The 12,536-nt window shown below is 38.2% G+C and overlaps 1 protein-coding gene, 1 non-coding gene and 1 pseudogene across 2 annotated transcripts; all 3 read right to left on the bottom strand.

Moving 5' to 3' along the window:
* Positions 1–513: 513 nt before the first annotated feature.
* On the bottom strand, positions 514–586 carry TRNAK-UUU (transfer RNA lysine (anticodon UUU)). Its single transcript has one exon. It is a non-coding gene; the product is annotated as a tRNA-Lys (tRNA).
* Positions 587–1,311: 725 nt separating this feature from the next.
* Positions 1,312–2,512, bottom strand: LOC137747748 (thioredoxin reductase 2-like; annotated as a pseudogene).
* A 710-nt stretch (positions 2,513–3,222) lies between these two features.
* On the bottom strand, positions 3,223–5,872 carry LOC137747166 (thioredoxin reductase NTRB-like). Its single transcript, XM_068487199.1, has 2 exons — positions 4,798–5,872; positions 3,223–3,523 (listed from the first exon to the last, which is right to left on the bottom strand). Exons 1-2 carry the CDS (start codon positions 5,858–5,860, stop codon positions 3,453–3,455), a joined length of 1,134 nt encoding a protein of 377 aa, XP_068343300.1. The 5' UTR covers positions 5,861–5,872; the 3' UTR covers positions 3,223–3,452.
* Between the last annotated feature and the right edge of the window lie 6,664 nt (positions 5,873–12,536).

Raw genomic sequence — 12,536 nt, 5'->3', positions numbered from 1 at the left:
GTTGGAGGAGAGAAGCTTGACTCGCTCTCGAGAAAGCGATTGAGACGAAGTGTCAGAACCATCGGAGGAGGAGAAAGAGTCGTTTGTTGCCATTTTGAGCCAGGAATGTAGTCCTGGAGCATATCGGCGACCTCCTTGAAGTGGTAGAGATAGGCTTTGAGTTTGTGGGCTTCCTTCCTATTTTAACTATTGAAATTACACAAATGCCCTTATTAACGGGTGTTAACAGGTTTCGCGGGTTGACCTAAAATGACCTGTTATTTAACGGGTGATTAACGAGTTGACCCATTAACAACCCGACCCGTTAAATACTCACCCGAATACTAAGTTTAATAGGTCAGGTCGAGTCTGATCCAGTTTAAAATGCCATGTTGTGATATGATGTCCTTTGAACTGTATCTTTGTGCTAGTGATGATAAAAAACAAATGAGAGTGCGAAAATCATTTCTCAAAGTAAAAACGAGAGGCTATTGGTGAACTGAAGGGGACGAAGAAAATAGTTCACCAAAACTACGCCGTCTGTGGGAATCGAACCCACGACCACGTGGTTAAAAGCCACGCGCTCTACCAGCTGAGCTAAGACGGCTTACTTGTCATGGGTTTTTTTTTATATGTTGTATATAAAAAGAGGGTGAAGTCATACGATAAAAAGTATTCCTTAGGCGTTAGTAAATGTAAATGCATGGGAAGTTAAATACATGTTATCATTCACATCCCATGAATAACGTATGTTTTACTAATACAAGGAATAAAAAAGTAACCCAGGTCACACGTTAAAGTACAGATATGCCGTACATGAACAACATAGTACAACATTAACATGAGTTGTTTATCTCATACGTGAACAACCAGTTACGTTTTTTATTACTATGCACAACTTCTAACGTTCCAAGTAAGTTAAATTGTCAATTATAATTTACCATTCACATGTGAGACGCCGAAACTTAAGTTTGAAATGGCCAGCGCCGTGTCGTGAAAATAGTGAGGTTCCAGGCATGGAATTTCTCAAACCCTTTTCCATGGCTCTAATCCGAGAAAAGGGTCACCAAATGAAACATGCACACCCTCATTGTGAAAGCAAGAATGTGCATGATAAATAATAACACGATACATTATACATACATATTCGACTCCAATACTGATATCTAATAACTTCAGACTTCTTACTCGCAGATCAGGTTAAATAAAAAATTTCGGCCAACGAGAGTTGGTTCAGTTGCTAAGGGCATGCTTATGATTAACCTCCAATCTAAGTTCGATCCCCACTGCTAGCAGTTTTCGTTGATAACAATTTGTAATTTCAACGTAAATTCATATCGATGACAGCTGGTAGTTTGGTGCCACACACAAGTCCTTTCGACTTGAGGTTGTGGATATGTCCTGACGCTGGTGGTGATAGTAGTCAATCTCCATAAATTTTCCTTCACCAAGAATTAAAAAATAAAAAATATCGACGCTGAAGTAAAGAAAATTTTAAATAAGACTGTAAAACAAAAAGATAGTAGATGTCATGCCATGAACATAGACAACCGCTAGTGTTTTCTGAAGTTTTGGTTTTCTATAAACATAGTTAGATGCACTTTTGGTAGAAAAAAGGGCTTTGAGCCCTTCCATAAGCAATTTCAACCGGTAGTATTGAGATATTATTGATTTATATCATTTTGCATATTGATTCGCGAGTAGGATGATATGAACACGACACAGATATAAATAGAGTAGGATGCATGTTGGTGCTTCTCAGAGTAGTTGTTTTAAGTCGTGGTGGTTGAACGAAGAAAAGTGAAATGCGACACAAATATATATTTAGCTCATCAAACTACCAAGGATTAAGCAAGTTTAAGGATTAAGAGAAGCGTTTACCTGTTCCAGCAGCAGTGATGACCTGCCGGTACTTGTTGTCCTGAACATATCCCGCCGCAAAAACTCCTCTCACGGTGGTCTCCGTTGTCCCCTGCTTCGTCACAACATACCCATCCACATCCAGCTTCAACTGCCCGCCCAAAAAATTCCGTTGCCGGATCATGCCTGAAACCTTCAAATCCCATCCACACCACTCGGATTTTCGGATTCTCCCCTACAATATTCTGCGTGATCTTCGAAGCCCGAAACGTGTTCCTCCGGTGAATTACGTAAACTTCTGATTCGTACCTGGCCAGATGATTCGCCTCCTCCATCGTCGAGTCACCACCTCCGATCACCGCTAGCGGCTTGTCCAGATAGAGGGTGCTGTGAACGCCGCGCAGGCCGAATTAATCCCGCGGTTCCAGTACTCCTCGGAGCCAGTGAAGTGAAGGCGTCTGGCGACGGCTTCGTCGGTGGAGATCTTGAAAGGGGTGGCCGAGAAGTCGACTTTGTTGACCGTTTCCGAGAAGATCGTGGTGCCTTAACGGACCGACTGCATTTGGTAATTGGTCATGAGAATTGTTTGAGGGAATACCGGGAAGTTCTCGAAGTGGGTGGTGGTGGTGCCTGCCTCCGGGGCGATTTTGTTGGACATGCAACCCTCGAAGAGCTAGAATCGGCTTGAGCTCCGCTCTAGCGGCGTATATGGCGTATATGGAGTCCGCTACCGATGATGCAGATTCTGGTTCTTAGGGTTTTCCGGTCTTCCATGGCTGACACTAGTTTTTGCGCCTTCTTCTGCTATAAAGGTTAAAAACACCAAAATTTTGACAAATAAAAGCTTTTGCTTGACAACCAAGAATGCACATGTCTGAACGGGGTTAGTAAGCAAAACCCTAGGCCTATACTCCATCTTGTACATTGGGCTTCCAACTTTAATCCAAATGGAAGCCCACTTTCATTTTTGTCTGATCGGAAATTCTATTGCATATTTTTCACGAGCGAATGGATGAGATTTAATTAAATTTCACTTATTTAAACCTCAATCGTTCTCTCGTGAAAAAAAAAAATGCACGCAAGCAACATTTTGTTATGGAAAAAAAGTCGACAAGGGAAAAAAGGTCCCCTAAGACACATCCAACCCCAAATATCCCCACTTTCATCGCCAACTTTTTCCTATAAGAAATGCCAGCTATCTTCCCCAACTTTTTCCAATATCATTACTTTTCCGCTCGAATTCTTTCTCAATTGCTTTTCGCCTGTCGTTAGAGAACTGGAAGCTTATTAGTTTGGTAACAAGGGGAATTAAATAGAGATCTCTTTCTTCTCAATCGATTAAAACAATTCGACCGTCGTTAAATCAAAATTTTGGGTGCCAAGTAATGAAAAATTGCTAAATCTTGAAGCCATTCAAACAAAGCATACGCGCAAGCACACGATAGTATTAGGTCGCAGATGCCGTGCCATGAACATGATCTAATAACAATGTAAAACAAATAAAATACTTGAATAATAACTGCAAATCTTCCTTAATTTTCTCTATCCTTGCTGTTTAACTAAATTTTGCTTCTAACTGAGCATCGCTTGGATTCCTCGCCAATCGAAGGTAGTCAATCAGTCTTACCCTCCTGGGATCCAATCTCTTGCAAGTAGTGTTCTGCTTCCAAGGCTGCCATGCATCCTGCATCGTTATCGGAATGAAAGAAATCAAGTGTTAGAGATTGCAAAGACTAAACTTCTTCTAATGCAATTAGAAACACACAATCGGAATATATAAAGAAGGCCATACATCTAGCGTTTTCGGCTTGCTCATTTACACCCGTGAAGAAATTTAAAGTTGACAAAATTTTCCTTAACAAGATTGATAATGGTGCCAATCAAAGTTATCAACAATATAAATCAAATAAATCGGTGAACATCTAGCAGGATGTAGCCTTCCAACTCAATTTATGCATCCTTATGAATATCTTGTGGTGTAAGCAAGCTTGCTGAATTACAATTAAAGCAAAAGTTGTGCCAAAAGTGTAAATGCATCATTGTATGCCCAAGGTTCAATTCACGGAGCATCAAAACAACCTTCAGGCGAACTTTACCTAGTGCATTTATGTGAAGCTCAACCTCAAGCTTAACGTGACAAGGCATTGAAGTCTTTACGATAGGGCTCCATAAAGGGCAGAGTGAAATCAACTTCCCCACGTTCATAAACCTAACTTAACAATGCATGATTCAGCTCAAGTTCAAGGACAGGGTACGAGGGTGGCTTCAGCCTAAGGCTTGAGGTCAATCCCATTTGTATATCCTAACTGCTTCTTTGCTATTCAACCTCAGGAAGCAGGCTTTTGATAGCGCAGCTCAAGATCTCTCATAGTGGGAGTTTAAGTCATGAGAAACACTTGGGTAGGGACCTCCTGACCACATTGTATGTAGGTTACCTCTCACAAAAGTGTGAGACCCCGCGTATTTTATTCCCCTCGATCTCACGCTAGTTCTACCTAGTGTGAGAGTTGCCCGAGTAGGGCAGCCCTACCGAAGTTTCTCTCTTACGTCAAGCATGAAAATAGAAAGATGAATACACAAATACCAGTTCAATGCAACACAAATATAACTGATCGCACTACCAAATAAAAGTGAAATCTTTCTGTAATCCTTTCCAACAGCAAAACGAAACAGATTTATGCATACAACTCAGCTGGAGATAGAGGATCAATGTTTTATCCAAATCTATCCACACAAAGTTACCAATACATGCATACAACCAGAAGGTTTAGGGTTTAGGGTTTAGTGATTGTGTCCCTGTTAGCAATTTGATCCTAACATGAAACTCAATAAGTAAAGATTCTCAATTGCAATACAAGTAACATAAAAGTCGATCAGATTATAAAGTAAATATTCCACAGCGAAATTTCAAATTGGCATTTGGAAGCAGATTTTCAATAGAAATGGAAGAAGAATTACCGCTTCCGGCGGCAGTGACAGCCTGCCTATACTTCTTGTCCTGAACATCTCCGGCGGCGAAAACCCCTTTTACGCTGGTCTGCGTAGTTCCTGGCTCCGTAGCAACATACCCATCGTCATGGAGCTTCAATTGCCCATCCAAAAACTTGGTCGCCGGTTCGTGCCCAATTGCGAAAAACAGGCCCGAAACCTTCAAATCGGAAACCTCCCCAGTCACCACATTTTTCACCTTCAGCCCTGCCAGAGGCCCTTTTCCTTCGCCGTAAGCCTCCACCACCACCGAGTTCCACACCACTCGGATTTTCGGGTTGCTCAGCGCCCGATGCTGCATAATCTTCGAAGCCCGAAACGTGTCCCTTCGGTGAATTATGTGCACTTCTGACCCGTACTTGGTCAGAAAATTCGCCTCCTCCATCGCCGAGTCGCCACCTCCGATCACCGCCAGCGGCTTGTCCCGAAATATTGGGGCGGCCCCGTCGCACACCGCGCAGGCCGAAATCCCGCGGTTCCAGTACTCTTCGGAGCCAGGGAACTGAAGGCGCTTGGCGACAGCGCCGGTGGCTACGACGACGGAATCGGCCAGGACGGTCCTTTCATTGGCGAAGATCTTGAACGGAGTGGTCGAGAAGTCGACCTTGTTGACGGTTTCGGTGAACACCTCGGTCCCGAAACGGATGGACTGCTTTCGGCACCGGTCCATGAGTTCGAACCCGAGGATTCCGTCGGGAAAACCCGGGAAGTTCTCGACGTCGGTGGTGGTGGTGAGCTGGCCGCCGGGGGCGATATCGTTGGCCATCATACCCTCAAACAGAATCGGCTTGAGCTCCGCCCGGGCGGCGTATATGGCGGCCGTATGCCCCGCGGGCCCGCTGCCGATGATGCAGACCTTGGTCCTTAGGGTCTTGAGGTCGTCCATGGCGGAGGCTAGTTTGGGCGCTGCTGACGTGGAAGCGGAAGAAGACGAGCGCGATGAGGAGAACGAGGCGGCTGCGACTAGTCCAACTGCGCTGCGACTTCTTCTCATCAGGCTCAGCATCTTCCTTGGGTTTGGGCGAAAAACCATTTCTGATAAACGACAAGTCGTATTGTGCCCCAATCAAGGGAACGGGTCAAACGAAACGAACGCGCGAGCGGGCGAATTTGGAATCCAATTTTCTTTTGTGACAAGCGCTCGTTTCGCCGCTAAAACTTCGATAAAAAAAGGACAATTTGTGACGAAAAAAACTTTTCTGTTGATAATTGGATTCTGATGTTATTTGTGGTTAATATATAGAATATTGGTTTATTGGAATATGAGGAGACACAATTTCTTGGCAAGCAAGAATTTAGTGTCTTGCGAACATGGCAAGTAACCTTGTGCTTTTCTTTGTTGCTTAACCAAAAGCCAAGGGATATTTTAGGGCCCATTTGGTCATAAGTGAGCGGCATGCACTCCATCTTATTGTTCTTCTAACACATTCAAATCACTGTAGATGTCTTAACTTCACTTGTCAGAGAGAACCATAGGCTTATGTTTTTGGGTCATGGAGACACTAAAAGCTTTGCTAAGCCATCAATTACCATTTTCCCCTCGAGAAATTGGGCTTTATTAGTGATAAACACTATCATACCAAACTGACGTACCCTGATTTGGAGTGTCCACTAGACTTCTAAATCAAGTTGTGATGGCCGACACTTAAAAGATGACGATGATATAAAGTGATGGTGGTGTAAAAACGTGTGAATAAATAAAAACTTCAAATTAATTGAAATAGAGCGAGCAGTGTACGGGTTAGAATCCAAATTACAATGCGTAAGTCTCAAAGAATAAGTACAAGTGTAGCACAAAGTAACGAATATATCCATCATGATTAAACCCAAATTATTATTATTTTGGGCCTCTAGGGTGTGGAATCTAATTCACGGATAACCCAGGCCCATTTACCGTATTACCTTTTTTCTTCCATGTTCCATGTGGATTAGATCATTAACCAAATAAAGTGGTCAATTAATGGATTCTTCAACATCAATTAGCGTTGTTAATCATAGTCTTTTGCTTTAATCCTCGATTAAGCAACTAGATGGTGGGAACCCTTTTTGAAATATGAATCCCACTTCTTTTTCTCTTCTTAATTTCAACGCAGAAAATTTCCTTTTTCCTTTTTCTTTTTCCTTTTTGTGTTTTTATTTTTCCTTCAGTAAACCAAATTAATATAAAAACATGTCGGGTGTTAATTTAATCTGCATTCCACACCTACCACGAACCTCCCCAAAAGATTGCCACCCCATACCACTCACCACAGAATCTCACTACAAATTAATCCTCATTAGGGTTGGTATTTCGTCGACACGAACGCGATTAGAGTTAATTAGAATACGATACAAAAATCATTAATTTTTATAAATCTTTTTATACAACATACATGCCACCTCCAAAAAACCCAAAACTCCTGACCAAGATCAGATATACAGAGACATAGACGAAAAACCAAACCAAGTTTCCAGCACAAGCAATAATATACATATTAGTCGTAGCCCAAAGCATAACATATATAAAAATAAATAAAAACTAGGGGTTTTGATCAACAGAAACAGAAGACCTTTTGATGAACTCCAAACAATCAGCAATGGCTTCTGCATAGAAAGAATTGGAGCGTCCAAATGATCTCAGTCTGCAGCAATCAGCTGATCCTGACCGTCCCTTGTTTTGTTTCATCTCTTTACTGACCAAACTCCTCCTGCTGCTGGTTCTGCTGTTCCTCTTGATATTAATAGGGCCATAATTAGTACCGGGACTACTAGTCCCAGGACTATTTCTTCCCATACTTTTCCTTAGACACTGCAAAGCTTGTCCATATGAACACCTCAAGAATCTGAACAAACACACGAACCGGGCACGTAGGAGCCTCGAGACCGAAATTCTTCTAGGGCTTACCCGGAAACCTCTGCGCGATCTGCTATTTCTGAATCTGTTGTAGCTGATGTGTCCCATGTTTGTCATTTGGTTTTCGCAGAAGTAATGTGATGTATGTTTGTGGTGTAGGGATATATATAAAGAAGGTCGAGGGACGACTTTTTGGATGGTGAGCCTGATGATTGGGGAGGAGTTTGGTTTGGAGGGAAGGGGCTTGGAAATGTCTATGGAGTGTTTTGGACTTTTGGACGGCATTGTCCATTGGGTGGACTGCGGAATCAGACTATTTATATACGTAAAATGGCGCGGCTTGGTTCATACAAGACAAGGAGATGTTAAACAAGCTGTAATTACTATTTAATTTTGAGGGTATTGATTTATACACCATGATTTGAGATTGGATTGTAATGTATAACTTGTTATATATAAAGTGTTAATTTTTTTTTACTTGCAAATCACAATTTGCCACGTATATATGTAAGTAAGAATTAACTAATTCAATATATGTATCAATTTTGAGATATATATGCATGTAAGTAGGAACAACAACATCTTGCATGAATTCTAAATAAAGTTTTATATACAACGTCAAATGTGATATGTATGTCACTAAAAAGGATTTTTAGTCAAAATAATCTATGAGATTGTTATAACTTCTCATTTTGGTCCTTGAGATTTAGAATTGATAGAACTGGTCCCTAAGTTTGTCCACTGTCAATTTTGGTCTTTCCATGGAAAATCTCTGTTAAATAAGAGAAAATGACAAAAATATCCCCAATGTCAAATCATTTTGGCCCATTGCTTATTAAATTGAGTGTATTTTATCATTTTGATCCTTATTTAACATAATTTTTTTTTTACGGAATAACCAAAATAATTGACGGTAAACAATCTCAAGGAGTAGTTCTATTGATTTCAAATCTCAAATCTCAAATCTCAAAGATCAAAGTGAAAAGTCATGTTAATCTCATCAACCATTTTGACTAAAATGCTCACTAAAAATGACTCTTACATGTAACGAGTTGAGCTAAGTATCTTTTGAGAGAAAAGGAGATTGTGGATTTTAATATAACAACATTGATGTGACTTGGAGTATACATTTATTTAAGAGAGCTGAATTTTGAATAATTGATATGAATGGAGGGCCATCGAGGGGACTAAAGTAGCCAAATTAGTAGACAAAATTGATTACCACCTGGTGATCCGTGGGGACAATGCCCTGGCAAATTGGTAATCTAATACAATCCTGCGTATTATGGTTGTCTAAATTCTAACAGATGTTTGACTTGTGAATGAGCTTTATTTGGTAGAGTTGTTAACCTTTTAATTAGGGTTTTGACTAATAAGAGCAATAATATCCATTTTCACACATTTACTTTTACGTTTTACACATTTTTATTAATTTTTTACCATCGCATCGAATGAATTGAAATAAATTAATAACTAAAATTAACAAGATATGTGGAAGATAAATACATGTATAAATATCATTATCCAATCTTTTTAGAACACATTAGGGTTTTGATAGACTCATGAATCGGCTTTTTTGGTAGAGTGGTTAACTTTTTTAATTGGGTTTTGATAAATAATATTAATAGTATCTTTCAAAAGCATTAATAATTAGTCACTAGCTAGGCTGCTTTGGTGAAATATTAAAATTGTTGATCTCAGTTAACGTATTAAGACTGAAGACTGATACATTGTTATTTAGTTTATCAAATATTTATAATTATGGAGAGACATTTATTTCATCATAAAGAAATGCTAAGCAGACTCTCAAAAGTAAAATTCTTTATGAATTTTCTTTTACTTTATATTTTTAACGCAATGTTTTATAATGTTGACACAAAAATTAATTTTAAATTGTGAGTTTACAGAAAGTTTATAAAAAAATCTCATTTTAAGAGAGTCTCGTATCTTTTCTCTTTGATCCGAAAAAATGTATTAAAAAACAAACCAAGGATTACAAAACAATAGATCAGTAGATCAGTAGAAGGTGAAAAGAAATGACAAATAAATCACATTCTCCTCGTTGGTTATCAACTTTTTCAAATGTTCTAAAGGCATGTCATGTAGCTAGAGCTTGAATATTGATTTAAGTATAATTAAGGCCACCGATGCAGAACTCACGCTAGCATCTAAAAAAATTTCTATGACATCTAAAAAAATTTCTACCAACTATCAAGTACCTAGGAGTCTACCACGTTAATGGTTGGAAACCAACATGTACGCGCGGGAGATATTTTACTTTGTCACATATTATATGAGATATTCATTGTATTAATAAATTTGTGGAATGTATTGAACTCATAATTCATTAGATTTATTTTATGAATATGAGCAAAATATTGTAAGTAAATTATTCCGATTATTCAATCATTTGATAATCAAAATCATTCTCTGACAAATAATCACTTTTAAATAAGTTCAATAGAATTTAATTAAGTTTTTTTTCTATCGTTAAAGCGGAGAACTGACTTAAATTTTTTTTTCTTTTATCATCAACCAAATCACTGTTATAGACTTTTCGTGACCTAGGATTCTAGCACATTGTCAATCAAATCACCGTTTTTTTTTTCTTTTTCTTATCAACAAATAGATCTCCGTACCTGTATTACACTCGAAATTTTTTCTGCACTGTTGACTACCTCTCACCAAATCCGAATGGGAACTAGCTAGTTGTAGTAGGTATGTGAATTTGCGTGCATGTGCATGGGAATTCGGAAGTCAAGGCACGATTTTTAATAAAAAGGGGGGTCATTAGAAATTTGAATGCAAAATGCCAAATTGTAAATCAACTGGGCTTTACGGTGAAAGTGATTTATAAAATTTTCATATCTCTTTATTTTGATCTTTAAAGTTTAAAATCGATAAAATTGATATTTAAAGTTATCTATCATCAATTATTTTAGTTATTTCGTAAAATCTTTGTTGAACTGAAAAAATCACTAATTCAAGTGGAAGGTTGATTTGACAAAAATACTCTCAATTTAACGGAATTTTTTCCATTGAATGATCAAAATAAGTGACGGTGTATAATATCAAAAACCACTTCTATTGATTTTAAACTTCGAAGATCAAAATGAAGAGTTATGCTACTCGCAAAAGCCATTTTAGCTTAAAAACCTATTCCACCATTAATTAGTCCATTTGTTTATAACAACGATTTATAGAACGTAGCAATTTAAATGGTTAGAATTTGTTAGAGACTTCGAGACACTGTGAGGGATGTCATGGCCGGATTTGGATCCTCTCTTGAGCCCAAGGAGAGCATCCTCCTGACCAAAGCAGTTGGACCGTTCGATGAAAATCCAACGGCTATAATTATTATAACTTTAAAGGAATTCCCCTGTTTGTAGCCGTTAGATTTTCATCCAAAGACCCAAGTGTTTTGGTCAGGAGGATCCTCTCCTTGTGCTCAGGAGAGGATCCAAGTCCGTCATGGCCCTCCAACAACGTTAGAACGTCCAACTTGTAAAGGGTGGATGTTTGATCAATGTTGGCATCCAAAACTATGTTTGTTGGTAACCCATCCTTTCTGTAGATTAGAAGAAGGAAAACCCTAGTATATTGCTCAGAGTGACGTGGTCGATGATAACGAGGTCCAAGTGGCAATCCTTAAATCACATAATGTTAGGAGAGTCTCACACTTGGTCTACATATTTTCTAAGATTTTCACTTCCATTTGGATGACTATTCCGTCTCCGACTTTCACTATTTCAAAAAGGAAGAAAAACGAATTCTAATGAAACAATTTTTTTTAATCATGTGACAATTAAAACAATAAGAGTAAGACTTGGTACTGACGATTCTTGAGTAATTTTGATCTGGACGTTTTAGGATTTTACTTAGGTTAGGTGGGAAAACTAAAAGAAAATTAACTCGATTAAAGACGTCTCAAATGTTATTGAAAGCTACATGTCTAAATATCATTTCACTAATATTAGCTCAAGTCCTTTTATATATAATATATAAACTTAAAAGGGGGAAAGAAATTTCACGGTGTTGAGTCGTAGAGGAATGCGCCACTTAGTATTATAATTATTGATATTTTTATTTATTTGTAAGTAAGAGGTCTTAAGTTTGATTCTTACTGATGACGAGTTCAAACCAAATTATAAATAGTTGGTCTATTGTGTACCTTAGCTCAGATTTCAGACACCTAAATGTAAATATATCATCATGTTAAAGCAAAAAAAAAAAACAAAAAAACCTTAGCCAAATTGTTCATTCGTCCAAGTTTGGGCCTTACAAGTAAATTTTTTTTGGGTTTAGAAAATCGTTTGAGTTGAATGAATCGGACCAAGCTTAGGGCCTCACTTTTTGGCCCATATTCAGAAGTTGATATATGGAGTTTCTTAATTCTTCCATCATTGGCAAGTTAATTTGTGTCTTTGTTTGTTTAACATGGTACTCACGTAGAAGTACACTAGTTTAAGTGGTTAACAAATGTCTTATGACAATAAATAATATGTGCGTTAGGAAATAAAATCTTAACCTTTAGATATAGAGATGCAAATAGAGCGAGAAATGACAGCTAACATACGTAACATCTATTTAGTGTTTATGTAACCTTAAGTGAAAACAACTCATGTATACAAACTAGCTTTATGAACTAGAGCCAATATGATGTAAAATTTAAAACTTTTAAGTCATGTACAAACAATTTAAAAATTCATAGACAAGAAAACTGATGCTTTTTTATTTTCGAGCATGGGCTTTGGATAAATTGTTTTGCGTAATTATGTTGTCTGTTGTGCGAAACACTTTTAGTACTATTCACTTTTAACTTTAAAGATATTTTTATTCTAAAAAATCACTCATAATTCACTTACAACACATTTTT

Source organism: Pyrus communis, chromosome 10, assembly GCF_963583255.1.
Source record: "Pyrus communis chromosome 10, drPyrComm1.1, whole genome shotgun sequence".
Classification (NCBI taxonomy): domain Eukaryota; kingdom Viridiplantae; phylum Streptophyta; class Magnoliopsida; order Rosales; family Rosaceae; genus Pyrus; species Pyrus communis.
Note: the sequence above shows the minus strand (reverse complement) of the source record. Positions and strands in the feature narration are given on the sequence as shown.

Excerpts from the sequence above, each read along its gene's own strand:
- LOC137747166 (XM_068487199.1), bottom strand. The coding sequence starts at position 5,860 with ATGGTTTTTCGCCCAAACCCAAGGAAGATGCTGAGCCTGATGAGAAGA. Across the intron at positions 3,524-4,797 it reads TGTCACTGCCGCCGGAAGCG|GATGCATGGCAGCCTTGGAA; the intron begins GTAATTCTTCTT and ends ATAACGATGCAG.